Source organism: Lethenteron reissneri, chromosome 65, assembly GCF_015708825.2.
Source record: "Lethenteron reissneri isolate LAM-NWPU_2019-01 chromosome 65, ASM1570882v1, whole genome shotgun sequence".
Taxonomy (NCBI): Eukaryota; Metazoa; Chordata; class Hyperoartia; order Petromyzontiformes; family Petromyzontidae; genus Lethenteron; species Lethenteron reissneri.
Genome location: NC_083843.1, coordinates 10,710,226 through 10,735,514, shown reverse-complemented (window position 1 = coordinate 10,735,514; position 25,289 = coordinate 10,710,226). Strand labels below are relative to the sequence as shown.

Below are 25,289 nucleotides of genomic sequence, written 5' to 3'. Positions count from 1 at the left end.
GAGATGAGAGGGGAGAGGCAGGAGAGTGAATGGAGGGAGTAGAGTGAGATGAGAGGGGAGAGGTAGGAGATTGCGTGGAGGGGAGTGGAGTGAGATGAGAGGGGAGAGGTAGGAGAGTGCGTGGAGGGGAGTAGAGTGAGATGAGAGGGGAGAGGCAGGAGAGTGCGTGGAGGGGAGTGGAGTGAGATGAGAGGGGAGAGGCAGGAGAGTGCGTGGAGGGGAGTGGAGTGAGATGAGAGGGGAGAGGTAGGAGAGTGCGTGGAGGTGAGTGGAGTGAGATGAGAGGGGAGAGGTAGGAGAGTGCGTGGAGGGGAGTGGAGTGAGATGAGAGGGAGAGGCAGGAGAGTGCGTGGAGGGGAGTGGAGGGAGATGAGAGGGGAGAGGCAGGAGAGTGCGTGGAGGGGAGTGGAGTGAGATGAGAGGGGAGTGGAGTGAGAGTGCGTGGAGGGGAGTAGAGTGAGATGAGAGGGGAGAGGTAGGAGAGTGCGTGGAGGGAGTAGAGTGAGATGAGAGGGGAGAGGCAGGAGAGTGAATGGAGGGGAGTAGAGTGAGATGAGAGGGGAGAGGTAGGAGAGTGCGTGGAGGGGAGTGGAGTGAGATGAGAGGGGAGAGGTAGGAGAGTGAGTGGAGGGGAGTGGAGTGAGATGAGAGGGGAGAGGCAGGAGAGTGCGTGGAGGGGAGTGGAGTGAGATGAGAGAGGAGAGGTAGGAGAGTGCGTGGAGGGGAGTGGAGTGAGATGAGAGGGGAGAAGTAGGAGAGGAGTGAGATGAGAGGAGAGAGACAGGAGAGTGAGTGGAGGGGAGTAGAGTGAGATGAGAGGGGAGAGGTAGGAGAGTGAGTGGAGGGGAGTAGAGTGAGATGAGAGGGGAGAGGTAGGAGAGTGAGTGGCAGAGGTGGGACAAAGTCATTGTTATGCAAGTCCAAGTCGAGTCTGAAGTCATCAAATTCATGACTCGAGTCTGACTCGAGTCCAAGTCACATGACTCGAGTCCACACCTCTGGTGAGTGGAGGGGAGTGGAGTGAGATGAGAGGGGAGAGGTAGGAGAGTGCGTGGAGGGGAGTAGAGAGAGATGAGAGGGGAGAGGTAGGAGAGTGAATGGAGGGGAGTAGAGTGAGATGAGAGGCAGGAGAGTGAGTGGAGGGGAGTGGAGTGAGACGAGAGGGGAGAGGTAGGAGAGTGAGTGGAGGGGAGTAGAGTGAGATGAGAGGGGAGAGGTAGGAGAGTGAATGGAGGGGAGTAGAGTGAGATGAGAGGGGAGAGGTAGGAGAGTGCGTGGAGGGGAGTAGAGTGAGATGAGAGTGGAGAGGCAGGAGAGTGCGTGGAGGGGAGTAGAGTGAGATGAGAGGGGAGAGGCAGGAGAGCGCGTGAGGGGAGTGGAGTGAGATGAGAGGGGAGAGGCAGGAGAGTGCGTGGAGGGGAGTGGAGTGAGATGAGAGGGGAGAGGCAGGAGAGTGCGTGGAGGGGAGTGGAGTGAGATGAGAGGGGAGAGGCAGGAGAGTGCGTGGAGGGGAGTAGAGTGAGATGAGAGGGGAGAGGCAGGAGAGTGCGTGGAGGGGAGTAGAGTGAGATGAGAGGGGAGAGGCAGGAGAGTGCGTGGAGGGGAGTAGAGTGAGATGAGAGGGGAGAGGCAGGAGAGTGCGTGGAGGGGAGTAGAGTGAGATGAGAGGGGAGAGGCAGGAGAGTGCGTGGAGGGGAGTAGAGTGAGATGAGATGGGAGAGGTAGGAGAGTGCGTGGAGGGGAGTAGAGTGAGATGACAAGGCAGGAGAAGATTGTGGACGGTGAGTGCCGCCTTCAAAGCGTCAAACTAAAACGACTTGTGGTGGTTTTCTTCACGCAGATAACCGCATCGTGGTTGTTCCTGGCAACGCTCTTCACGTGATCCGAGGCAAGAAACCCGAGTTGAAGCGTTGGCTCGGCAAGGACTCGTCGCCTCTGCTCAGAGAGCTGGAAAAGAAGCAACTCCTCTCCGCGGAGATTCTCTCCAGAGCCCGGAGCATTTCCTGCGAACTGGAGCGTGCGGGTTTCCTGCTCGACCACTTCATCGACGGAGAGGAGAAGAAATGCCATCAGCTCCTGTGCACGCTGCAAGACCTCAGGAGCAGCTATCCGGAGGTCAACGTTTGGCTTGAGACTCTGGGTACGACGGCTGTGACCGCGGCATATAAGCCGGCGAGTTGCACTAAACGCGCGCGTTGCCAACGGTCCATTCTCTTGGTTCTTTCGGTAAAGTCACGTAGAAGGGAAATAATAAATAATAAAAATAAAACAATTAAAATAAAACATAATAAAATAATAAAAATAAAACATTATAAAATAATACAAATAAAACATAATAAAATAATAAAAATGAAACATTATAAATAATAAAATAAAACGTAATAAAATAATAAATAATAAAACATTATAAAATAATAAAAAGAAAACATTCGGCCACAACGCAAGCAGCCGTCCTCAGGTGAAGAACAGGTCTGTCGGGAAGACAGCGTCTGAATGAGCACCACCAGGCTTGGCAGCGTATATACTTAAATATATACTTAAATATACGCTGCCAAGCTTGGTGGTGCTCATTCAGACGCTGTCTTTCCGACAGCCCTGTTCTTCTGAACAACACCAAGCTTGGCAGCGTATATTTAAGTATATATTTAAGTATATACGCTGCCAAGCCTGGTGGTGCTCATTCAGACGCTGTCTTTCCGACAGACCTGTTCTTCTGAACACCACCAAGCTTGGCAGCGTATATTTAAGTATATATTTAAGTATATACGCTGCCAAGCTTGGTGGTGTTCATTCAGACGCTGTCTTTCCGACAGCCCTGTTCTTCTGAACAACACCAAGCTTGGCAGCGTATATTTAAGTATATATTTAAGTATATACGCTGCCAAGCCTGGTGGTGCTCATTCAGACGCTGTCTTTCCGACAGACCTGTTCTTCTGAACACCACCAAGCTTGGCAGCGTATATTTAAGTAGATATTTAAGTATATACGCTGCCAAGCTTGGTGGTGCTCATTCAGACGCTGTCTTTCCGACAGCCCTGTTCTTCTGAACAACACCAAGCTTGGCAGCGTATATTTAAGTATATATTTAAGTATATACGCTGCCAAGCTTGGTGGTGTTTCATTCAGACGCTGTCTTTCCGACAGCCCTGTTCTTCTGAACACCACCAAGCTTGGCAGCGTATATTTAAGTATATATTTAAGTATATACGCTGCCAAGCCTGGTGGTGCTCATTCAGACGCTGTCTTTCCGACAGACCTGTTCTTCTGAACACCACCAAGCTTGGCAGCGTATATTTAAGTATATATTTAAGTATATACGCTGCCAAGCTTGGTGGTGCTCATTCAGACGCTGTCTTTCCGACAGCCCTGTTCTTCTGAACAACACCAAGCTTGGCAGCGTATATTTAAGTATATATTTAAGTATATACGCTGCCAAGCTTGGTGGTGCTCATTCAGACGCTGTCTTTCCGACAGCCCTGTTCTTCTGAACACCACCAAGCTTGGCAGCGTATATTTAAGTATATATTTCAGTATATACGCTGCCAAGCTTGGTGGTGTTTCATTCAGACGCTGTCTTTCCGACAGCCCTGTTCTTCTGAACACCACCTAAGCTTGGCAGCGTATATTTAAGTATATATTTAAGTATATACGCTGCCAAGCTTGGTGGTGCTCATTCAGACGCTGTCTTTCCGACAGACCTGTTCTTCTGAACACCACCAAGCTTGGCAGCGTATATTTAAGTATATATTTAAGTATATACGCTGCCAAGCTTGGTGGTGCTCATTCAGACGCTGTCTTTCCGACAGACCTGTTCTTCTGAACAACACCAAGCTTGGCAGCGTATATTTAAGTATATATTTAAGTATATACGCTGCCAAGCTTGGTGGTGCTCATTCAGACGCTGTCTTTCCGACAGACCTGTTCTTCTGAACACCACCAAGCTTGGCAGCGTATATTTAAGTATATATTTAAGTATATACGCTGCCAAGCTTGGTGGTGCTCATTCAGACGCTGTCTTTCCGACAGACCTGTTCTTCTGAACACCACCAAGCTTGGCAGCGTATATTTAAGTATATATTTAAGTATATACGCTGCCAAGCTTGGTGGTGCTCATTCAGACGCTGTCTTTCCGACAGCCCTGTTCTTCTGAACAACACCAAGCTTGGCAGCGTATATTTAAGTATATATTTAAGTATATACGCTGCCAAGCTTGGTGGTGTTCATTCAGACGCTGTCTTTCCGACAGCCCTGTTCTTCTGAACACCACCAAGCTTGGCAGCGTATATTTAAGTATATATTTAAGTATATACGCTGCCAAGCTTGGTGGTGCTCATTCAGACGCTGTCTTTCCGACAGACCTGTTCTTCTGAACACCACCAAGCTTGGCAGCGTATATATTTAAGTATATATTTAAGTATATACGCTGCCAAGCTTGGTGGTGCTCATTCAGACGCTGTCTTTCCGACAGACCTGTTCTTCTGAACACCACCAAGCTTGGCAGCGTATATTTAAGTATATATTTAAGTATATACGCTGCCAAGCTTGGTGGTGCTCATTCAGACTGCTGTCTTTCCGACAGCCCTGTTCTTCTGAAACACCACCAAGCTTGGCAGCGTATATTTAAGTATATATTTAAGTATATACGCTGCCAAGCTTGGTGGTGCTCATTCAGACGCTGTCTTTCCGACAGACCTGTTCTTCTGAACACCACCAAGCTTGGCAGCGTATATTTAAGTATATATTTAAGTATATACGCTGCCAAGCTTGGTGGTGTTCATTCAGACGCTGTCTTTCCGACAGCCCTGTTCTTCTGAACACCACCAAGCTTGGCAGCGTATATTTAAGTATATATTTAAGTATATACGCTGCCAAGCTTGGTGGTGCTCATTCAGACGCTGTCTTTCCGACAGCCCTGTTCTTCTGAACACCACCAAGCTTGGCAGCGTATATTTAAGTATATATTTAAGTATATACGCTGCCAAGCTTGGTGGTGCTCATTCAGACGCTGTCTTTCCGACAGCCCTGTTCTTCTGAACACCACCAAGCTTGGCAGCGTATATTTAAGTATATATTTAAGTATACGCTGCCAAGCTTGGTGGTGCTCATTCAGACGCTGTCTTTCCGACAGCCCTGTTCTTCTGAACACCACCAAGCTTGGCAGCGTATATTTAAGTATATATTTAAGTATATACGCTGCCAAGCTTGGTGGTGCTCATTCAGACGCTGTCTTTCCGACAGCCCTGTTCTTCTGAACACCACCAAGCTTGGCAGCGTATATTTAAGTATATATTTAAGTATATACGCTGCCAAGCTTGGTGGTGCTCATTCAGACGCTGTCTTTCCGACAGACCTGTTCTTCTGAACACCACCAAGCTTGGCAGCGTATATTTAAGTATATATTTAAGTATATACGCTGCCAAGCTTGGTGGTGCTCATTCAGACGCTGTCTTTCCGACAGCCCTGTTCTTCTGAACACCACCAAGCTTGGCAGCGTATATTTAAGTATATATTTAAGTATATACGCTGCCAAGCTTGGTGGTGCTCATTCAGACGCTGTCTTTCCGACAGCCCTGTTCTTCTGAACACCACCAAGCTTGGCAGCGTATATTTAAGTATATATTTAAGTATATACGCTGCCAAGCTTGGTGGTGCTCATTCAGACGCTGTCTTTCCGACAGACCTGTTCTTCTGAACACCACCAAGCTTGGCAGCGTATATTTAAGTATATATTTAAGTATATACGCTGCCAAGCTTGGTGGTGCTCATTCAGACGCTGTCTTTCCGACAGCCCTGTTCTTCTGAACACCACCAAGCTTGGCAGCGTATATTTAAGTATATATTTAAGTATATACGCTGCCAAGCTTGGTGGTGCTCATTCAGACGCTGTCTTTCCGACAGCCCTGTTCTTCTGAACACCACCAAGCTTGGCAGCGTATATTTAAGTATATATTTAAGTATATACGCTGCCAAGCTTGGTGGTGCTCATTCAGACGCTGTCTTTCCGACAGCCCTGTTCTTCTGAACACCACCAAGCTTGGCAGCGTATATTTAAGTATATATTTAAGTATATACGCTGCCAAGCTTGGTGGTGCTCATTCAGACGCTGTCTTTCCGACAGCCCTGTTCTTCTGAACACCACCAAGCTTGGCAGCGTATATTTAAGTATATATTTAAGTATATACGCTGCCAAGCTTGGTGGTGCTCATTCAGACGCTGTCTTTCCGACAGCCCTGTTCTTCTGAACACCACCAAGCTTGGCAGCGTATATTTAAGTATATATTTAAGTATATACGCTGCCAAGCTTGGTGGTGCTCATTCAGACGCTGTCTTTCCGACAGCCCTGTTCTTCTGAACACCACCAAGCTTGGCAGCGTATATTTAAGTATATATTTAAGTATATACGCTGCCAAGCTTGGTGGTGCTCATTCAGACGCTGTCTTTCCGACAGCCCTGTTCTTCTGAACACCACCAAGCTTGGCAGCGTATATTTAAGTATATATTTAAGTATATACGCTGCCAAGCTTGGTGGTGCTCATTCAGACGCTGTCTTTCCGACAGCCCTGTTCTTCTGAACACCACCAAGCTTGGCAGCGTATATTTAAGTATATATTTAAGTATATACGCTGCCAAGCTTGGTGGTGCTCATTCAGACGCTGTCTTTCCGACAGCCCTGTTCTTCTGAACACCACCAAGCTTGGCAGCGTATATTTAAGTATATATTTAAGTATATACGCTGCCAAGCTTGGTGGTGCTCATTCAGACGCTGTCTTTCCGACAGCCCTGTTCTTCTGAACACCACCAAGCTTGGCAGCGTATATTTAAGTATATATTTAAGTATATACGCTGCCAAGCTTGGTGGTGCTCATTCAGACGCTGTCTTTCCGACAGCCCTGTTCTTCTGAACACCACCAAGCTTGGCAGCGTATATTTAAGTATATATTTAAGTATATACGCTGCCAAGCTTGGTGGTGCTCATTCAGACGCTGTCTTTCCGACAGCCCTGTTCTTCTGAACACCACCAAGCTTGGCAGCGTATATTTAAGTATATATTTAAGTATATACGCTGCCAAGCTTGGTGGTGCTCATTCAGACGCTGTCTTTCCGACAGACCTGTTCTTCTGAACACCACCAAGCTTGGCAGCGTATATTTAAGTATATATTTAAGTATATACGCTGCCAAGCTTGGTGGTGCTCATTCAGACGCTGTCTTTCCGACAGCCCTGTTCTTCTGAACACCACCAAGCTTGGCAGCGTATATTTAAGTATATATTTAAGTATATACGCTGCCAAGCTTGGTGGTGCTCATTCAGACGCTGTCTTTCCGACAGACCTGTTCTTCTGAACACCACCAAGCTTGGCAGCGTATATTTAAGTATATATTTAAGTATATACGCTGCCAAGCTTGGTGGTGCTCATTCAGACGCTGTCTTTCCGACAGACCTGTTCTTCTGAACACCACCAAGCTTGGCAGCGTATATTTAAGTATATATTTAAGTATATACGCTGCCAAGCTTGGTGGTGCTCATTCAGACGCTGTCTTTCCGACAGCCCTGTTCTTCTGAACACCACCAAGCTTGGCAGCGTATATTTAAGTATATATTTAAGTATATACGCTGCCAAGCTTGGTGGTGCTCATTCAGACGCTGTCTTTCCGACAGACCTGTTCTTCTGAACACCACCAAGCTTGGCAGCGTATATTTAAGTATATATTTAAGTATATACGCTGCCAAGCTTGGTGGTGCTCATTCAGACGCTGTCTTTCCGACAGACCTGTTCTTCTGAACACCACCAAGCTTGGCAGCGTATATTTAAGTATATATTTAAGTATATACGCTGCCAAGCTTGGTGGTGCTCATTCAGACGCTGTCTTTCCGACAGCCCTGTTCTTCTGAACACCACCAAGCTTGGCAGCGTATATTTAAGTATATATTTAAGTATATACGCTGCCAAGCTTGGTGGTGCTCATTCAGACGCTGTCTTTCCGACAGCCCTGTTCTTCTGAACACCACCAAGCTTGGCAGCGTATATTTAAGTATATATTTAAGTATATACGCTGCCAAGCTTGGTGGTGCTCATTCAGACGCTGTCTTTCCGACAGACCTGTTCTTCTGAACACCACCAAGCTTGGCAGCGTATATTTAAGTATATATTTAAGTATATACGCTGCCAAGCTTGGTGGTGCTCATTCAGACGCTGTCTTTCCGACAGACCTGTTCTTCTGAACACCACCAAGCTTGGCAGCGTATATTTAAGTATATATTTAAGTATATACGCTGCCAAGCTTGGTGGTGCTCATTCAGACGCTGTCTTTCCGACAGACCTGTTCTTCTGAACACCACCAAGCTTGGCAGCGTATATTTAAGTATATATTTAAGTATATACGCTGCCAAGCTTGGTGGTGCTCATTCAGACGCTGTCTTTCCGACAGCCCTGTTCTTCTGAACACCACCAAGCTTGGCAGCGTATATTTAAGTATATATTTAAGTATATACGCTGCCAAGCTTGGTGGTGCTCATTCAGACGCTGTCTTTCCGACAGCCCTGTTCTTCTGAACACCACCAAGCTTGGCAGCGTATATTTAAGTATATATTTAAGTATATACGCTGCCAAGCTTGGTGGTGCTCATTCAGACGCTGTCTTTCCGACAGCCCTGTTCTTCTGAACACCACCAAGCTTGGCAGCGTATATTTAAGTATATATTTAAGTATATACGCTGCCAAGCTTGGTGGTGCTCATTCAGACGCTGTCTTTCCGACAGCCCTGTTCTTCTGAACACCACCAAGCTTGGCAGCGTATATTTAAGTATATATTTAAGTATATACGCTGCCAAGCTTGGTGGTGCTCATTCAGACGCTGTCTTTCCGACAGCCCTGTTCTTCTGAACACCACCAAGCTTGGCAGCGTATATTTAAGTATATATTTAAGTATATACGCTGCCAAGCTTGGTGGTGCTCATTCAGACGCTGTCTTTCCGACAGCCCTGTTCTTCTGAACACCACCAAGCTTGGCAGCGTATATTTAAGTATATATTTAAGTATATACGCTGCCAAGCTTGGTGGTGCTCATTCAGACGCTGTCTTTCCGACAGCCCTGTTCTTCTGAACACCACCAAGCTTGGCAGCGTATATTTAAGTATATATTTAAGTATATACGCTGCCAAGCTTGGTGGTGCTCATTCAGACGCTGTCTTTCCGACAGCCCTGTTCTTCTGAACACCACCAAGCTTGGCAGCGTATTTTAAGTATATATTTAAGTATATACGCTGCCAAGCTTGGTGGTGCTCATTCAGACGCTGTCTTTCCGACAGCCCTGTTCTTCTGAACACCACCAAGCTTGGCAGCGTATTTTAAGTATATATTTAAGTATATACGCTGCCAAGCTTGGTGGTGCTCATTCAGACGCTGTCTTTCCGACAGCCCTGTTCTTCTGAACACCACCAAGCTTGGCAGCGTATTTTAAGTATATATTTAAGTATATACGCTGCCAAGCTTGGTGGTGCTCATTCAGACGCTGTCTTTCCGACAGCCCTGTTCTTCTGAACACCACCAAGCTTGGCAGCGTATATTTAAGTATATATTTAAGTATATACGCTGCCAAGCTTGGTGGTGCTCATTCAGACGCTGTCTTTCCGACAGCCCTGTTCTTCTGAACACCACCAAGCTTGGCAGCGTATTTTAAGTATATATTTAAGTATATACGCTGCCAAGCTTGGTGGTGCTCATTCAGACGCTGTCTTTCCGACAGCCCTGTTCTTCTGAACACCACCAAGCTTGGCAGCGTATTTTTAAGTATATATTTAAGTATATACGCTGCCAAGCTTGGTGGTGCTCATTCAGACGCTGTCTTTCCGACAGCCCTGTTCTTCTGAACACCACCAAGCTTGGCAGCGTATTTTTAAGTATATATTTAAGTATATACGCTGCCAAGCTTGGTGGTGCTCATTCAGACGCTGTCTTTCCGACAGCCCTGTTCTTCTGAACACCACCAAGCTTGGCAGCGTATATTTAAGTATATATTTAAGTATATACGCTGTCAAGCTTGGTGGTGCTCATTCAGACGCTGTCTTTCCGACAGCCCTGTTCTTCTGAACACCACCAAGCTTGGCAGCGTATTTTAAGTATATATTTAAGTATATACGCTGCCAAGCTTGGTGGTGCTCATTCAGACGCTGTCTTTCCGACAGCCCTGTTCTTCTGAACACCACCAAGCTTGGCAGCGTATTTTTAAGTATATATTTAAGTATATACGCTGCCAAGCTTGGTGGTGCTCATTCAGACGCTGTCTTTTCCGACAGCCCTGTTCTTCTGAACACCACCAAGCTTGGCAGCGTATTTTTAAGTATATATTTAAGTATATACGCTGCCAAGCTTGGTGGTGCTCATTCAGACGCTGTCTTTCCGACAGCACTGTTCTTCTGAACACCACCAAGCTTGGCAGCGTATTTTTAAGTATATATTTAAGTATATACGCTGCCAAGCTTGGTGGTGCTCATTCAGACGCTGTCTTTCCGACAGCCCTGTTCTTCTGAACACCACCAAGCTTGGCAGCGTATTTTTAAGTATATATTTAAGTATATACGCTGCCAAGCTTGGTGGTGCTCATTCAGACGCTGTCTTTCTGACAGACCTGTTCTTCTGAACACCACCAAGCTTGGCAGCGTATATTTAAGTATATACGCTGCCAAGCATGGTGGTGCTCATTCAGACGCTGTCTTTCCGACAGCCCTGTTCTTCTGAACACCACCAAGCTTGGCAGCGTATATTTAAGTATATACGCTGCCAAGCATGGTGGTGCTCATTCAGACGCTGTCTTTCCGACAGCCCTGTTCTTCTGAACACCACCAAGCTTGGCAGCGTATTTTAAGTATATATTTAAGTATATACGCTGCCAAGCTTGGTGGTGCTCATTCAGACGCTGTCTTTCCGACCGACCTGTTCTTCTGAACAACACCAAGCTTGGCAGCGTATATTTAAGTATATATTTAAGTATATACGCTGCCAAGCTTGGTGGTGTTCATTCAGACGCTGTCTTTCCGACAGCCCTGTTCTTCTGAACACCACCAAGCTTGGCAGCGATATTTTAAGTATATATTTAAGTATATACGCTGCCAAGCTTGGTGGTGCTCATTCAGACGCTGTCTTTCCGACAGCCCTGTTCTTCTGAACACCACCAAGCTTGGCAGCGTATTTTTAAGTATATATTTAAGTATATACGCTGCCAAGCTTGGTGGTGCTCATTCAGACGCTGTCTTTCCGACAGCCCTGTTCTTCTGAACACCACCAAGCTTGGCAGCGTATTTTTAAGTATATATTTAAGTATATACGCTGCCAAGCTTGGTGGTGCTCATTCAGACGCTGTCTTTCCGACAGCCCTGTTCTTCTGAACACCACCAAGCTTGGCAGCGTATTTTTAAGTATATATTTAAGTATATACGCTGTCAAGCTTGGTGGTGCTCATTCAGACGCTGTCTTTCCGACAGCCCTGTTCTTCTGAACACCACCAAGCTTGGCAGCGTATTTTTAAGTATATATTTAAGTATATACGCTGTCAAGCTTGGTGGTGCTCATTCAGACGCTGTCTTTCCGACAGCCCTGTTCTTCTGAACACCACCAAGCTTGGCAGCGTATTTTTAAGTATATATTTAAGTATATACGCTGCCAAGCTTGGTGGTGCTCATTCAGACGCTGTCTTTCCAACAGACCTGTTCTTCTGAACAACACCAAGCTTGGCAGCGTATATTTAAGTATATATTTAAGTATATACGCTGCCAAGCTTGGTGGTGTTTCATTCAGACGCTGTCTTTCCGACAGCCCTGTTCTTCTGAACACCACCAAGCTTGGCAGCGTATTTTTAAGTATATATTTAAGTATATACGCTGCCAAGCTTGGTGGTGCTCATTCAGACGCTGTCTTTCCGACAGCCCTGTTCTTCTGAACACCACCAAGCTTGGCAGCGTATTTTTAAGTATATATTTAAGTATATACGCTGCCAAGCTTGGTGGTGCTCATTCAGACGCTGTCTTTCCGACAGCCCTGTTCTTCTGAACACCACCAAGCTTGGCAGCGTATTTTTAAGTATATATTTAAGTATATACGCTGCCAAGCTTGGTGGTGCTCATTCAGACGCTGTCTTTCCGACAGCCCTGTTCTTCTGAACACCACCAAGCTTGGCAGCGTATTTTTAAGTATATATTTAAGTATATACGCTGTCAAGCTTGGTGGTGCTCATTCAGACGCTGTCTTTCCGACAGACCTGTTCTTCTGTGTGCCTATGTATGTGTCTCTATGTATCTCTGTGATATCTGTCTCCGCTTATATGTCTGTCTATATGTCTCTGGTTCTGTGTTTTATCTCTCAAATTTTGCATTCTCAGGAAGAACGTAATCAACCAGGTAGGGCGTTGACTGTTATGTTATCCGACTCTCTGTTGTATTACATTACATGTCTAAGTATTACTAGATTTGTGTTTCTATTTCATTTATACCTGATGACGATTGCTTGTGTTACAATCAAAACTTTGGCGTGTGCTAGTATTTAATCTTTATTTTGAAGCTTTCGTGACTGCAGGAATTATTCTTTGGTTCTTTCGGTAAAGTCACGTATAAAGATAAAATAATAAATTAAATAATAGCATACTACGACGTTTCGATTGCAACACAAGCAATCATCATCAGGTATAAAAGAAATAGCAACAAAAATCGAACCTGTCTGCTTATATGTCTGTCTATAGCTTTCTGGTTAGATTTTTGTTGCTATTTCTTTTATACCTGATGACGATTGCTTGTGTTGCAATCGAAACGTCGTAGTATGCTAGTATTTAATTTATTATTTTATCCTTATACGTGACTTTACCGAAAGAACCACAGAGTTTACATCCACGATTTTTAAATCCTTTATATTAAGTTCGCTTGCTTGCTTGCTTAAGACCGTGCAAATCTTTCGGTCGTTTTTTAACCCACTTCCCGTGATCCAATCGAGCTGACATTTTCCACACAGACTCGTTGTGCGTGACAATTAATGTTCGTGAAAAAAATTTCCAAAATTTTACACTTTTTAGGACAAAAATATCATATTTAATTACCAATTGCTTAATTCTGCCATGCAATCATCTGACCCATAGGTGGCAGCCATCTCAAGCCAGAGGACGAGAGGACTCTAGCCGCCACGCATATAACGGATTTATAGTGAAAAACTTTGTTTTTACTGGTTATACTTTTATTAAGTTCACTTGCTTGCTTGCTTAGGACCGTGCAAATCTTTCGGTCGTTTTTTAACCCACTTCCCGTGATCCAATCGAGTTGACATTTTCCACACAGACTCGTTGTACGTGACAATTAATGTTAGTGAAAAAATTTTCCAAAATTTTACACTTTTTAAAACAAAAATATAATATTTAATTACCAATTGCTTAATGCTGCCATGCAATCATCTGACCCACAGGTGGCAGCCATCTCAAAGCCAGAGGACGAGAGGACTCTAGCCGCCACGCATACAAAGGTTTTAGAGTGAAACACTTTGTTTTTACGGGTAACACTTGTTTAACGTCAATTTTCTTTCTGTGCCACAGCGAACGAAGCCCACATCGTGGTGGTGGAGGAGGAGACGGAGGCGGCCGTCCAGGGCAACAAGGACGAACTCAAGGCGTGGATCGCCCTGGACCCCTCGCTGCTGCTTGACGAGATCGACAGCAAGTGGTACGCCCAGCGCTCGTTCTACATCACGGCCAAGAACATGGAGAGCAAGGACGAGTGCGCCGCCTACATCCTCGACCATTTCATCGACGGGGAGGCGGGCTACCAGAAGCTGCTGGTGGCTCTGAGGGCCGTGCAAGACCACTACCCTCAGCAGTTGTGCGTGTGGCTGGACAACCTCGGTAAGTTCTACATTTCACTTGATGCAGCAAATCTGGCTGTGACGGTCCCACCTGATGACGGAGACTTGTGTTGCCTCCGAAACGTCGTGATTTTTTTTATTTTTTTATTAATTTTAATTTCAATTTTTTACCTACGTTACTTTACCGACAAAACTAAGATTATGAACGTTGGTAAGCAGCGTGGTGGCTAGGAGATGTTGGGGACCTCGTCTGGTGTGCAAGAGGTCGTGGGTTCGATCCCGACCCTGACGCAATGGTGGCTAGGTAGATGTTGACTACCTCGCGTGGTATGCAGGAGGTCGTGGGTTTGACCCCGACCCTGAGGCCGTGGTGGCTAGGTAGATGTTGACTACCTCGCCTGGTGTGCAGGAGGTCGTGGGTTCAACCCCGACCCTGACACCATGGTGGCTAGGTAGATGTTGACTACCTCGCCTGGTATGCGGGAGGTCAGAGGTTGGATCCCGACCCTGAGGCCATGGTGGCTAGGTAGATGTTGACTACCTCGCCTGGTATGCAGGAGGTCGTGGGTTCAACCCCGACCCTGACACCATGGTGGCTAGGTAGATGTTGACTACCTCGCCTGGTATGCAGGAGGTCGTGGGTTCGACCCCGACCCTGATGCCATGGTGGCTAGGTAGATGTTGACTACCTCGCCTGGTATGCAGGAGGTCGTGGGTTCAACCCCGACCCTGACACCATTGTGGCTAGGTAGATGTTGACTACCTCGCCTGGTGTGCAGGAGGTCGTGGGTTTGACCCCGACCCTGACACCATTGTGGCTAGGTAGATGTTGACTGCCTCGCCTGGTGTGCAGGAGGTCAGAGGTTTGACCCCGACCCTGACACCATAGTGGTTAGGTAGATGTTGACTACCTCGCCTGGTGTGCAGGAGGTCGTGGGTTCGATCCCGACCCTGACACCATGGTGGCTAGGAGATGTTGACTACCTCTCCTGGTGTGCAGGAGCTCGTGGGTGGGGAGGGTGGGGGCCTCAGGGTCGGGATTGAACCCACGACCTCCTGCATACCAGGCGAGGTAGTCAACATCTACCTAACCACCATGGCGTCAGGAACTTACCTTTGACTTGACTTGCTATAACAGAACTCTTTGGGTCTTTCGGTAAAGTCACGTAGAGAGAAAATAAATTAAAGAATAGAGTACGACATTTCGATTGCAACACAAGCAGCTGTCATCAACATAGACATGTGTGTCTATGTTGTGTGTCTATGTGTGTGTGTCTATGTCTGTGTGTCTCTCTCTGTGTGTCTGTGTTGTGTGTCTCTCTGTGTGTCTCTCTCTCTCTGTGTCTCTGTATGTGTCTATGTTGTGTTTCTGTGTTGTGTGTCTGTGTTGTGTGTCTCTCTCTGTGTGTCTCTGTGTGTGTCTCTCTCTGTGTGTGTCTATGTTGTGTGTCTGTCTGTGTGTCTATGTTGTGTGTCTCTCTCTGTGTGTCTCTGTTGTGTGTCTCTCTCTCTGTGTGTCTCTCTCTCTGTGTCTCTCTCTGTGTGTCTCTCTGTGTCTCTCTCTGTGTGTCTGTGTTGTTTGTCTCTCTCTGTGTGTCTATGTTGTGTGTCTCTCTCTGTGTGTCTCTGTGTGTGTCTCTCTCTGTGTGTCTATGTTGTTTGTCTCTCTCTCTGTGTCTATGTTGTGTGTCTCTCTCTGTGTGTCTCTGTGTGTGTCTCTCTCTGTGTGTCTATGTTGTTTGTCTCTCTCTCTGTGTCTATGTTGTGTGTGTCTCTCTGTGTGTCGCTGTTGTGTCTCTCTCTCTGTGTTTTTCTGCTTGTGTCTCTCTCTGTGTGTCTCTGTTGTGTGTGTCTCTCTGTGTGTCTGTGTTGTGTGTGTCTCTCTGTGTGTCTGTGTTGTGTGTCTCTCTCTGTGTGTCTCTGTTGTGTGTCTCTCTTTGTGTGTCTCTGGTGTGTGTGTCTCTGTTGTGTGTCTCTCTCTGTGTGTCTGTGTTGTGTGTGTCTCTCTGTGTGTCTCTGTTGTGTGTGTCTCTCTGTGTGTCTCTGTTGTGTGTCTCTCTCTGTGTGTCTGTGTTGTGTGTCTCTCTCTGTGTTTCTCTGTGTGTGTCTCTCTTTGTGTGTCTCTGGTGTGTGTGTCTCTGTTGTGTGTGTCTCTCTGTGTGTCTGTGTTGTGTGTGTCTCTCTGTGTGTCTGTGTTGTGTGTCTCTCTCTGTGTGTCTCTGTTGTGTGTCTCTCTTTGTGTGTCTCTGGTATGTGTGTCTCTGTTGTGTGTCTCTCTCTGTGTCTGTGTTGTGTGTGTCTCTCTGTGTCTCTGTTGTGTGTGTCTCTCTGTGTGTCTCTGTTGTGTGTCTCTCTCTGTGTGTCTGTGTTGTGTGTCTCTCTCTGTGTTTCTCTGTGTGTCTCTCTTTGTGTGTCTCTGGTGTGTGTGTCTCTGTTGTGTGTCTCTCTCTGTGTGTCTGTATTGTGTGTGTCTCTCTGTGTGTCTCTGTTGTGTGTCTCTCTCTGTGTGTCTCTGTGTGTGTCTCTCTTTGTGTGTCTCTGTTGTGTGTGTCTCTTTGTGTGTCTGTGTTGTGTGTCTCTCTCTGTGTGTCTGTGTTGTGTGTCTCTCTCTGTGTGTCTGTGTTGTGTGTCTCTCTCTGTGTGTCTCTGTGTGTGTCTCTCTTTGTGTGTCTCTGTTGTGTGTGTCTCTTTGTGTGTCTGTGTTGTGTGTCTCTCTCTGTGTGTCTGTGTTGTGTGTGTCTCTCTGTGTGTCTGTGTTGTGTGTCTCTCTCTGTGTGTCTCTGTGTGTGTCTCTCTTTGTGTGTCTCTGTTGTGTGTGTCTCTCTGTGTGTATCTCTCTGCTTGTGTCTCTCTCTGTGTGTCTGTGTTGTGTGTCTCTCTCTTTCTCTGTGTCTGTTGTGTGTCTCTCTCTGTGTGTCTCTGTGTTGTCTCTCTCTGTGTGTCTGTGTGTCTCTGTGTTGTCTCTCTCTGTGTGTCTCTGTGTGTCTCTGTGTTTGTCTCTCTGTGTGTCTCTGTGTGTGTCTCTCTCTCTCTCTGTGTGTCTATGTTGTGTGTCTCTCTCTGTGTGTCTGTGTTGTGTGTCTCTCTCTGTGTGTCTGTGTTGTGTGTGTCTCTCTGTGTGTCTCTGTTGTGTGTCTCTCTCTGTGTGTCTGTGTTGTGTGTCTCTCTCTGTGTGTCTCTGTGTGTGTCTCTCTGTGTGTATCTCTCTGCTTGTGTCTCTCTGTGTGTGTCTGTGTTGTGTGTCTCTCTCTCTCTGTGTCTGTTGTGTGTCTCTCTCTGTGTGTCTCTGTGTTGTCTCTCTCTGTGTGTCTGTGTGTCTCTGTGTTGTCTCTCTGTGTGTCTCTGTGTTTGTCTCTCTGTGTGTCTCTGTGTGTCTCTCTCTCTGTGTGTCTATGTTGTGTCTCTCTCTCTGTGTCTGTGTTGTTTGTCTCTCTCTGTGTCTCTGCTTGTGTCTCTCTCTGTGTGTCTGTGTTGTGTGTGTCTCTCTGTGTGTCTATGTTGTGTGTCTCTCTCTGTGTGTCTATGTTGTGTGTCTCTCTCTGTATGTCTCTATCTGTGTGTCTATGTTGTGTGTTTATGTTATGTGTCTCTCTCTCTGTGTGTCTGTGTGTCTCTCTCTGTGTGTCTCTGTGTGTCTCTGTGTTGTCTCTCTCTGTGTGTCTCTGTGTTTGTCTCTCTGTGTGTCTCTGTGTGTCTCTCTCTCTCTGTGTGTCTATCTCTGTGTGTGTCTATGTTGTCTCTCTGCTTGTGTGTCTGTCTGTGTGTCTCTCTCTCTGTGTCTGTGTTGTGTCTCTCTCTGTGTGTCTGTGTTGTGTGTCTCTGTGTGTGTCTCTCTATGTGTGTCTATGTTGTGTGTCTCTCTGTGTCTCTGTGTGTGTCTCTCTCTGTGTGTCTCTGTGTGTGTCTCTCTCTGTGTGTCTATGTTGTGTGTGTCTTTCTGTGTGTCTGTGTGTGTGTCTCTCTGTGTGTCTCTGTGTGTGTCTCTCTCTGTGTGTCTATGTTGTGTGTGTCTCTCTGTGTGTCTCTGTGTGTGTGTGTCTCTCTGTGTGTCTCTGTGTGTGTCTCTCTCTGTGTGTCTGTGTTGTGTCTTTCTCTGCTTGTGTGTCTGTCTGTGTGTCTCCGTGTCTGTGTTTTGTCTCTCTCTCAAATTGAGTTCTACCTGATGACGCTTGCTTGCGTTGCAATCGAAACGTCTTACTCTCTTATCTGATTTTCGTTCTACGCCACATCACCGAAAGACCCAAAGAGCAATTTCCTGCAAGTCACGAAAGCTACAAATCCAGTTTGCTACAACAGCATCTTCTTGGTTCTTTCGGTAAAGTCACCACGTAGAAGGGAAGTGATAAAATAATAAAAATAAAACACAATAGAATAATTCTCACGACGTTTCGGCCACAACGCAAGCAGCCGTCCTCAGGTGAAGAATGAAACACCACCAAGCTTGGAGCGTCTATTTAAGCTGGGTTGGAGGGGGGGAGAAGAGCGCCTTGACAAAATAATTTGCATATCAAGAGGAATTTAGCATATTTATGGGAAATGCGTAGGAGGAGTTTCAAAGTCATATTATGCCCGTGCATTATGCAGGATTAGCAGCATCAAAGGGAGGGGGGGTGGAGGTTGCAACAAGTCTCCTGCCGCTGTGTTGATCGCGAAATGTTTTGCCTCTCGCCCCGTTTCCTTGCGACGTTCTCTGATGCAGGGTCGTCAAAGATCCAGACGACTCGAGGTGGAAGCCAGTCAAGCCACTCAAGTGTGGATTGCCCCGTCACTGTTGAGTTTTCATAACTGAGATAATATCAGCAATGGTGGCTACACAATTAAGTGCCCGTCAACTTTCATCATAGCCAGCCACACAAACTGCTGGATGAAGGCCTCCTCGTGCACTCTACATCGCTCATGGTTCCTGTAGCTTCTGATCACACAGCTCCATCTCTCTGAGGTGGACATCACCTTGTCCGTGTTTCCTGATTTTCGATGCCAATGCGATCTTGAAATTACTCCAAAATTGGTATTGGGAGCCACTGAAGGGATTGGAATCTTTAGGGTGATGTAGTCTCTTGAACGGGTGCGGAGTTTGGCGAGATGTTAACTGCCTCGCCTGGTGTGCAGGAGGTCGTGGGTTTGATCCTGACCCTGATGCCTGCTGCTGCTGCTGTATATTTGGAGTTTGCGTGTCTCTCATCATCATCATCATCACGGTGGCTAGATGTTAACTGCCTCGCCTGGTGTGCAGGAGGTCGTGGGTTTGATCCTGACCCTGATGCCTGCTGCTGCTGCTGTATATTTGGAGTTTGCGTGTCTCTCATCATCATCATCACGGTGGCTAGATGTTAACTGCCTCGCCTGGTGTGCAGGAGGTCGTGGGTTCGATCCTGACCCTGATGCCTGCCGCTGTACATTTGGAGTTTGTGGTGACTCTCTGCCAGTGGTGGTTGCGCAGATTTCTCTCCCTCTGCGGATCTATGGGTCTCTCTGAATATTGGTCTCTCGTCGCTGCAAACAAACGAAGATGGCAGCGACGATGGCAACGAGACGACAGCTACGACGAGACGATCCAATTCCCAACCCAATCTCGGCCCCCTTTTATGCTAACAGCGTGGCCTGGCTCTGCCCTGACCGCACCTCCTTTAAATTTCGATTTAAAGCTTTCGTGACTGCAGGGATTCATCTTCTTGGTTCTTTTGGTAAAGTCACGTAGAAGGGAAGTAATAAAATAATACAAATTAAACATAATAAAATAATTCTCACGACGTTTCGGCCACAACGCAAGCAGCCGTCCTCAGGTGAAGAACAGGTCTGTCGGAAAGACAGCGTCTGAATGAAACACCACCAGGCTTGGCAGCGTATATGTTTCATTCAGACGCTGTCTCCCCGACAGACCTGGTCTTCACCTGAGGACGGCTGCTTGCGTTGTGGCCGAAACGTCGTGAGAATTATTTTATGTTTTATTTTTATTATTTTATTACTTCCCTTCTACGTGATGACTTTACCGAAAGAACCAAGAAGACGCACCTCCTTTCTCGAACCCGCTAGCAGGTACCAGGGGATCGCGAATGGGCCTTCTGTGACCCTTGGCCAAATTCCTCCGCCCTGCCGACACACACACCGTGTATATGCTCACCGGCGTGTGCCCTGTTTGTACACCGCAGTTGCCGCTGATGGTCACCAGCCGGCGCTATTACACTACGTACGTTTGAGCTTCTTTCGCATTGTTTAGCCTTTTTGTTTTCTGTCAATTTCATAAAATTTTTGGTGTGAATTTCAGCATAAGCTACTTCTCGTCCAAAGCTGACTTTGTGCGCAGACCGGTATGCATGAGTGGTAGGATGCCATTTAAAATGCATACCATAAATTGAAGTTCCAGCTTTTGTGTGTGTATGTTGAACTACCATTGGAACCTCATTTGCCAGTAAAAAATATAATTGTTTTTTTACCCTTCTATCTGGCAACAAAACTGACACCTTTTTTTACAAGGAGTCATGTTTGCATTGACCGCAATACCTGCAGTCATAATGCAAACAAAAACATAACTCTGATAATGTATGCACTGTCCTTGAAGTTGATTGGTCCACACCCGAGACAGCTTTCCTTAGAGCCTAGTCTCACATGGTGTTGGACCAGATGACGCCAAAAGGCGCACAACTCAAAGACAGCGCACTATCAGAGTATGAGAGCTCGGGGTAGGCATTTACACCATTGGAATCTCATTTGTCAGAAGAAAAAAATGATAATTGTTTTTTTACCCTTCTATCTGGCAACAAAACTGACACCTTTTGTTTGCATTATGACTGCATGTATTGTGGTCTATGCAAACATGACTCCTCGTAAAAAAAGGTGTCAGTTTTGTTGCCAGATAAAAGGGTAAAAAACCAATTATCATTTTTTTCTATTGGCAAATGAGGTTCCAATGGTGTAAATGCTTCACCCCGAGCTCTCATACTCTGATGGTGCATTGTCTTTGAGTTGTGCGCCTTTTGGCGTCATCTGGTCCAACACCATGTGAGACTAGGCTCTAAGGAAAGCTGTCTCGGGTGTGGACCAATCAACTTCAAGGACCATGTGAGACTAGGCTCTAAGGAAAGCTGTCTCGGGTGTGGACCAATCAACATCAAGGACAGTGCATATATTATCAGAGTTATGTTTTTTGTTTGCATTATGACCGCAGGTATTGTGGTCAATGCAAACATGACTCCTCGTAAAAAAGGTGTCAGTTTTGTTGCCAGATAAAAGGGTAAAAAAACAATTATCATTTTTTTTTCTACTGGCAAATGAGGTTCCAATGGTGTAAATAATTTTTTTTGTCTCTTTACCTGTTTATGCACGCCAATTTTTTTCTTTTTCGTAAATAAATTTCAAACACCAAAAACACGCACTACCCCTAAAAAAACATGCTATACAAGAATGTACAAACATAAGCTATTTTAAACAATGATTGTGAGATTATTACGTTTTTGAAAATTTTCCGAGCCCTTCCCACACCCCTATGCTGCTGGATGACACTGGTCAACACACTTTGTCTGGCATAAGGTAATTCCAACGGGTTTAAGAATGGAAATAATAAAAGAATAAAAAATAAAACATAGTAAAATAAAATAATATTTTTATTATTTTATTATTTCCATTCTACGTGATGACTTTACCTAAAGAACCAAGAAGATGAATCCCTGCAGTCACGAAAGCTTTAAATCAAGATGACACTGGTCAACACACTTTGTTCTGGCACAAGGTATTCCAACGGTTTCAAGGTAATTTTGTGGGGTGCTGATTCCAAATCTGGCATCAGTTTTTGTCTATCGCATCTGGTTTTTGAGATATCAAATATTGCATTTTCAATAAAAACTGCGGAAGAAAAATATGAAATAAATGTGGATATCTACATAAAATGATGATATTATAAACACACTATCCTAAAAATACAGCACCGTATTTTAACACTAAAGCAGTCACTGACTCGCAACAAGTTGCAATCATAAGTGACGGACTTAATTTCGGGTAAAATCAATGAAAATGGGGTATGCCGATAGCATAAAAATGAGATGTGATGGAGCAAATCTGAGATCAGATTTGGAATCGGCACCCTGAAATTAGTCGAGAACAGCTGCAAAAGTCCAGGAAACATGCTTTTTTTGTTACCTGTCTTATCGATTATCGATCATTTCACACAGTAGAGGCGTTGTTGTTGTATGCTCAAATCTTGTAACTCAATTTTAACCCACTTCCCAATGTGTATCGACTGGAAACTTGGTATACTGATGTCTTAGTGATGACAACACCGTATTCTATCATAAAAATAAATAGAATATATTTTTAAACAATATTTTTTACACGCTTTTGATAAACTCACTTTGTCTGTTGTTGTTGTAACCTCAAATATTGTAACTCAATTTTAACCCACTTCCCAATGTGGTATCGACTGGAAACTTGGTATACTGATGTCATACTGATGACAATACCATATTCTATAATAAAAATAAATAGAATATATATTTAAACAATATTTTTTACACGCTTTTGATAAACTCACTTTGTTGTTGTTGTATCCTCAAATTTTGCAACTCAATGTTTCACCCACTTCCCAAGTGGGTTACTTACGTCACACTGATGACGTTCTACCATAAAATAATCAAAAACATATTTTTAAAAACATTCTTTTACACGCTTTGATAAACTCACTCTGTCTGTTGTTGTATCTTCAAATCTTGTAACTCAATTTTAACCCACTTCTCAATGTGGTATCGACTGGAAACTTGGTATACTGATGTCTTACTGATGACAATACTATATTCTGTCATTAAAAATAAAATAGAATATATTTTTAAACAATATCTTTTACACGCTTTTGATAAACTCACTTTGTCTGTTGTTGTTGTATGCTCAAATCTTGTAACTCAATGTTTCACCCACTTCACAAGTGGGTTACTTACATCATACTGATGATGTTCTACCATAAAATAATCAAAAACATATTTTTAAAAACATTATTTTAAACGCTTTCTATCAACTCACTCTGTCTGTTGTTGTTTTAGCCTCAAATCTTGTAACTTAATTTCAACCCACTTCCCAATGTGGTATCGACTGGACACTTGGTATACTTTTGTCTTACTGATGACAAGACTGTATTCTATCATAAAAAGAATAGAATATTTTTTTAACAATATTTTACACGCTTTCTATTAACTCACTTTGTCTGTTGTTGTTGTATCTTCAAATCTTGTAACTCAATTTTAACCCACTTCCCAATGTGGTATCGACTGGAAACTTGGTATACTCATGTCATACTGATGACAATACCATATTCTATCATGAAAATAAATATAATATATTTGTAAACAATATTTTCACACGCTTTCTATAAACGCACTTTGTCTGTTGTTGTTGTATCCTCAAATCTTGCAACTCAATGTTTCACCCACTTCCCAAGTGGGTTACTTACGTCATACTGATGACGTTCTACCATAAAATAATCTAAAACATATTTTTAAAAACATTATTTTACACGTTTTTGATAAACTCACTCTGTTGTTGTTGTATCTTCAAATCTTGTAACTCAATTTTAACCCACTTCCCAATATGGTATCGACTGGAAACTTGGTATACTAATGTCATACTAATGACAATACTGTATTCTGTCATAAAAATGAATAGAATATATTTTTAAACAATATTTTTACACGCTTTCTATTAATTCACTGTCTGTTGTTGTTGTATCCTCGAATCTTGTAAGTTAATTTTAACCCACTTTCCAATGTGGTATCGACTGGAAACTTGGTATACTTTTGTCTTACCGATGACAATACTGTATTGTCATAAAAAATAAAAATACAATTTTTTGAAACCATCTGTTTCATATGTTATGTTTCAAACTTAATTTGGAGCTTTCGTGACTGCAGGAATTATTCTTTGGTTCTTTCGGTAAAGTGACGTATGAAGATAAAATAATAAATTAAATTAAATACTAGCATACGACGTTTCGATTGCAACACAAGCAAATCATCATCAGGTATAAATTAAATAGAAACACAAATCTAGTACACTTAGAAATGTATTACATTACATGTCTAAGTATACTAGATTTGTGTTTCTATTTAATGTTATGTTTCGGTAATGGCAAAACTCCACTTCCTGGAGTCGTGGAGTTTTGCCATTAATAGTACAGTACATTTCATTAAAGCGCGTTTTTTAAAAAGTACTTTTAAATATGACTTCTTTTTAAATCCTTTATATTAAGTTCACGTGCTTGCTTGCTTGCTTAGGACCGTGCAAATCTTTCGGTCGTTTTTTAACCCACTTCCCGTGATCCAATCTAGCTGATATTTTGCACACAGACTCGTTGTGCGTGACAATTTATGTTCGTGAAAAAATGTTTTCCAAAATTTTACACTGTTTAGGGAAAACAAATTAAATATTTAATTACCAATTGCTTAATACTGGCAGACAATCATCTGACCCATAGGTGGCAGCCATCTCAAGCCAGAGGACGAGAGGACTCGAGCCGCCACGCATATAAAGGATTTATAGTGAAAAACTTTGTTTTTACGGGTTAATTTTTCTATCACTACATGACAGACGCTGCACGTACCACAAAGTCAAGAGGAAGTGATTCAAATGGTGGCTCTGAATCGTCTACAAACGAGAGACATGCAGAGGGGGAGCCTATCGTTGCTGGTATCTTACACGGCGTCATGGTGACCTCCAGCAGAGGTCAATTATATTACTAAACTCGCTGTAATACCGGGACTTGTATTAACCACGCCGGGCCGCCTTTGTCTCCCCAGTGGCGATATTCACCACGCACCACAGCAGTTACTCGTTTTGAGGCTGAGTCGACCTAGGGGAGGCCCAAGGAGCGGTTGTGGTGGTGGGGGTGGTGGTGGTGGTGGTGGGGGTGGTGGGGGTGGTGGTGGTGGTGGTGGGGGTGGTGGGGGTGGTGGTGGTGGTGGGGTGGTGGGGGTGGTGGTGGTGGTGGGGTGGTGGGGTGGTGGTGGGGGTGGTGGGGTGGTGGGGGGTGGTGGTGGGGGTGGTGGTGTGGTGGCAGTGGGGTGGTGGTGGTGGTTTTAACGAGACTTGAATGTTTACACGATCTCACCCAAACACAAAACACCTTTATTATGGATCACATTGGTCGTAAAAGTCTACGCGTTACACGGAGGTGGTGGTGCTGGTGTGCTGGTGGTGCTGGTGGTGGTAGAGATGGTGATGGTGGTTGTGGTGGTGGTAGAGATGGTGATGGTGGTTGTGGTGGTGGTAGAGATGGTGATGGTGGTTGTGGTGGTGGTAGAGATGGTGATGGTGGTTGTGGTGGTGGTAGAGATGGTGATGGTGGTTGTGGTGGTGGTAGAGATGGTGGTTGTGGTGGGTGGTAGAGATGGTGATGGTGGTTGTGGGTGGTGGTAGAGATGGTGATGTGGTTGTGGTGGTGGTAGAGATGGTGATGGTGGTTGTGGTGGTGGTGGTAGA

The 25,289-nt window shown here is 44.8% G+C and overlaps 1 protein-coding gene and 1 long non-coding RNA gene across 2 annotated transcripts in view; both read left to right on the top strand.

Moving 5' to 3' along the window:
• Positions 1 to 19,556, top strand: part of LOC133359468 (uncharacterized) — a 52,531-nt gene extending 32,975 nt beyond the window's left edge. The window contains exons 5-7 of the mRNA XM_061577885.1: positions 1,841 to 2,140; positions 13,567 to 13,872; positions 18,532 to 19,556. Coding sequence (XP_061433869.1) covers positions 1,841 to 2,140; positions 13,567 to 13,872; positions 18,532 to 18,617 — 692 coding nt within the window. The 3' untranslated portion in view covers positions 18,618 to 19,556. The remainder of the gene's footprint in view (positions 1 to 1,840; positions 2,141 to 13,566; positions 13,873 to 18,531) is intronic.
• Positions 19,557 to 19,754: 198 nt separating this feature from the next.
• Positions 19,755 to 23,667, top strand: LOC133359606 (uncharacterized). The gene is made up of 2 exons (XR_009757176.1): positions 19,755 to 22,235; positions 22,413 to 23,667. It is a non-coding gene; the product is annotated as an uncharacterized LOC133359606 (long non-coding RNA).
• The last annotated feature ends 1,622 nt before the right edge of the window (positions 23,668 to 25,289 follow it).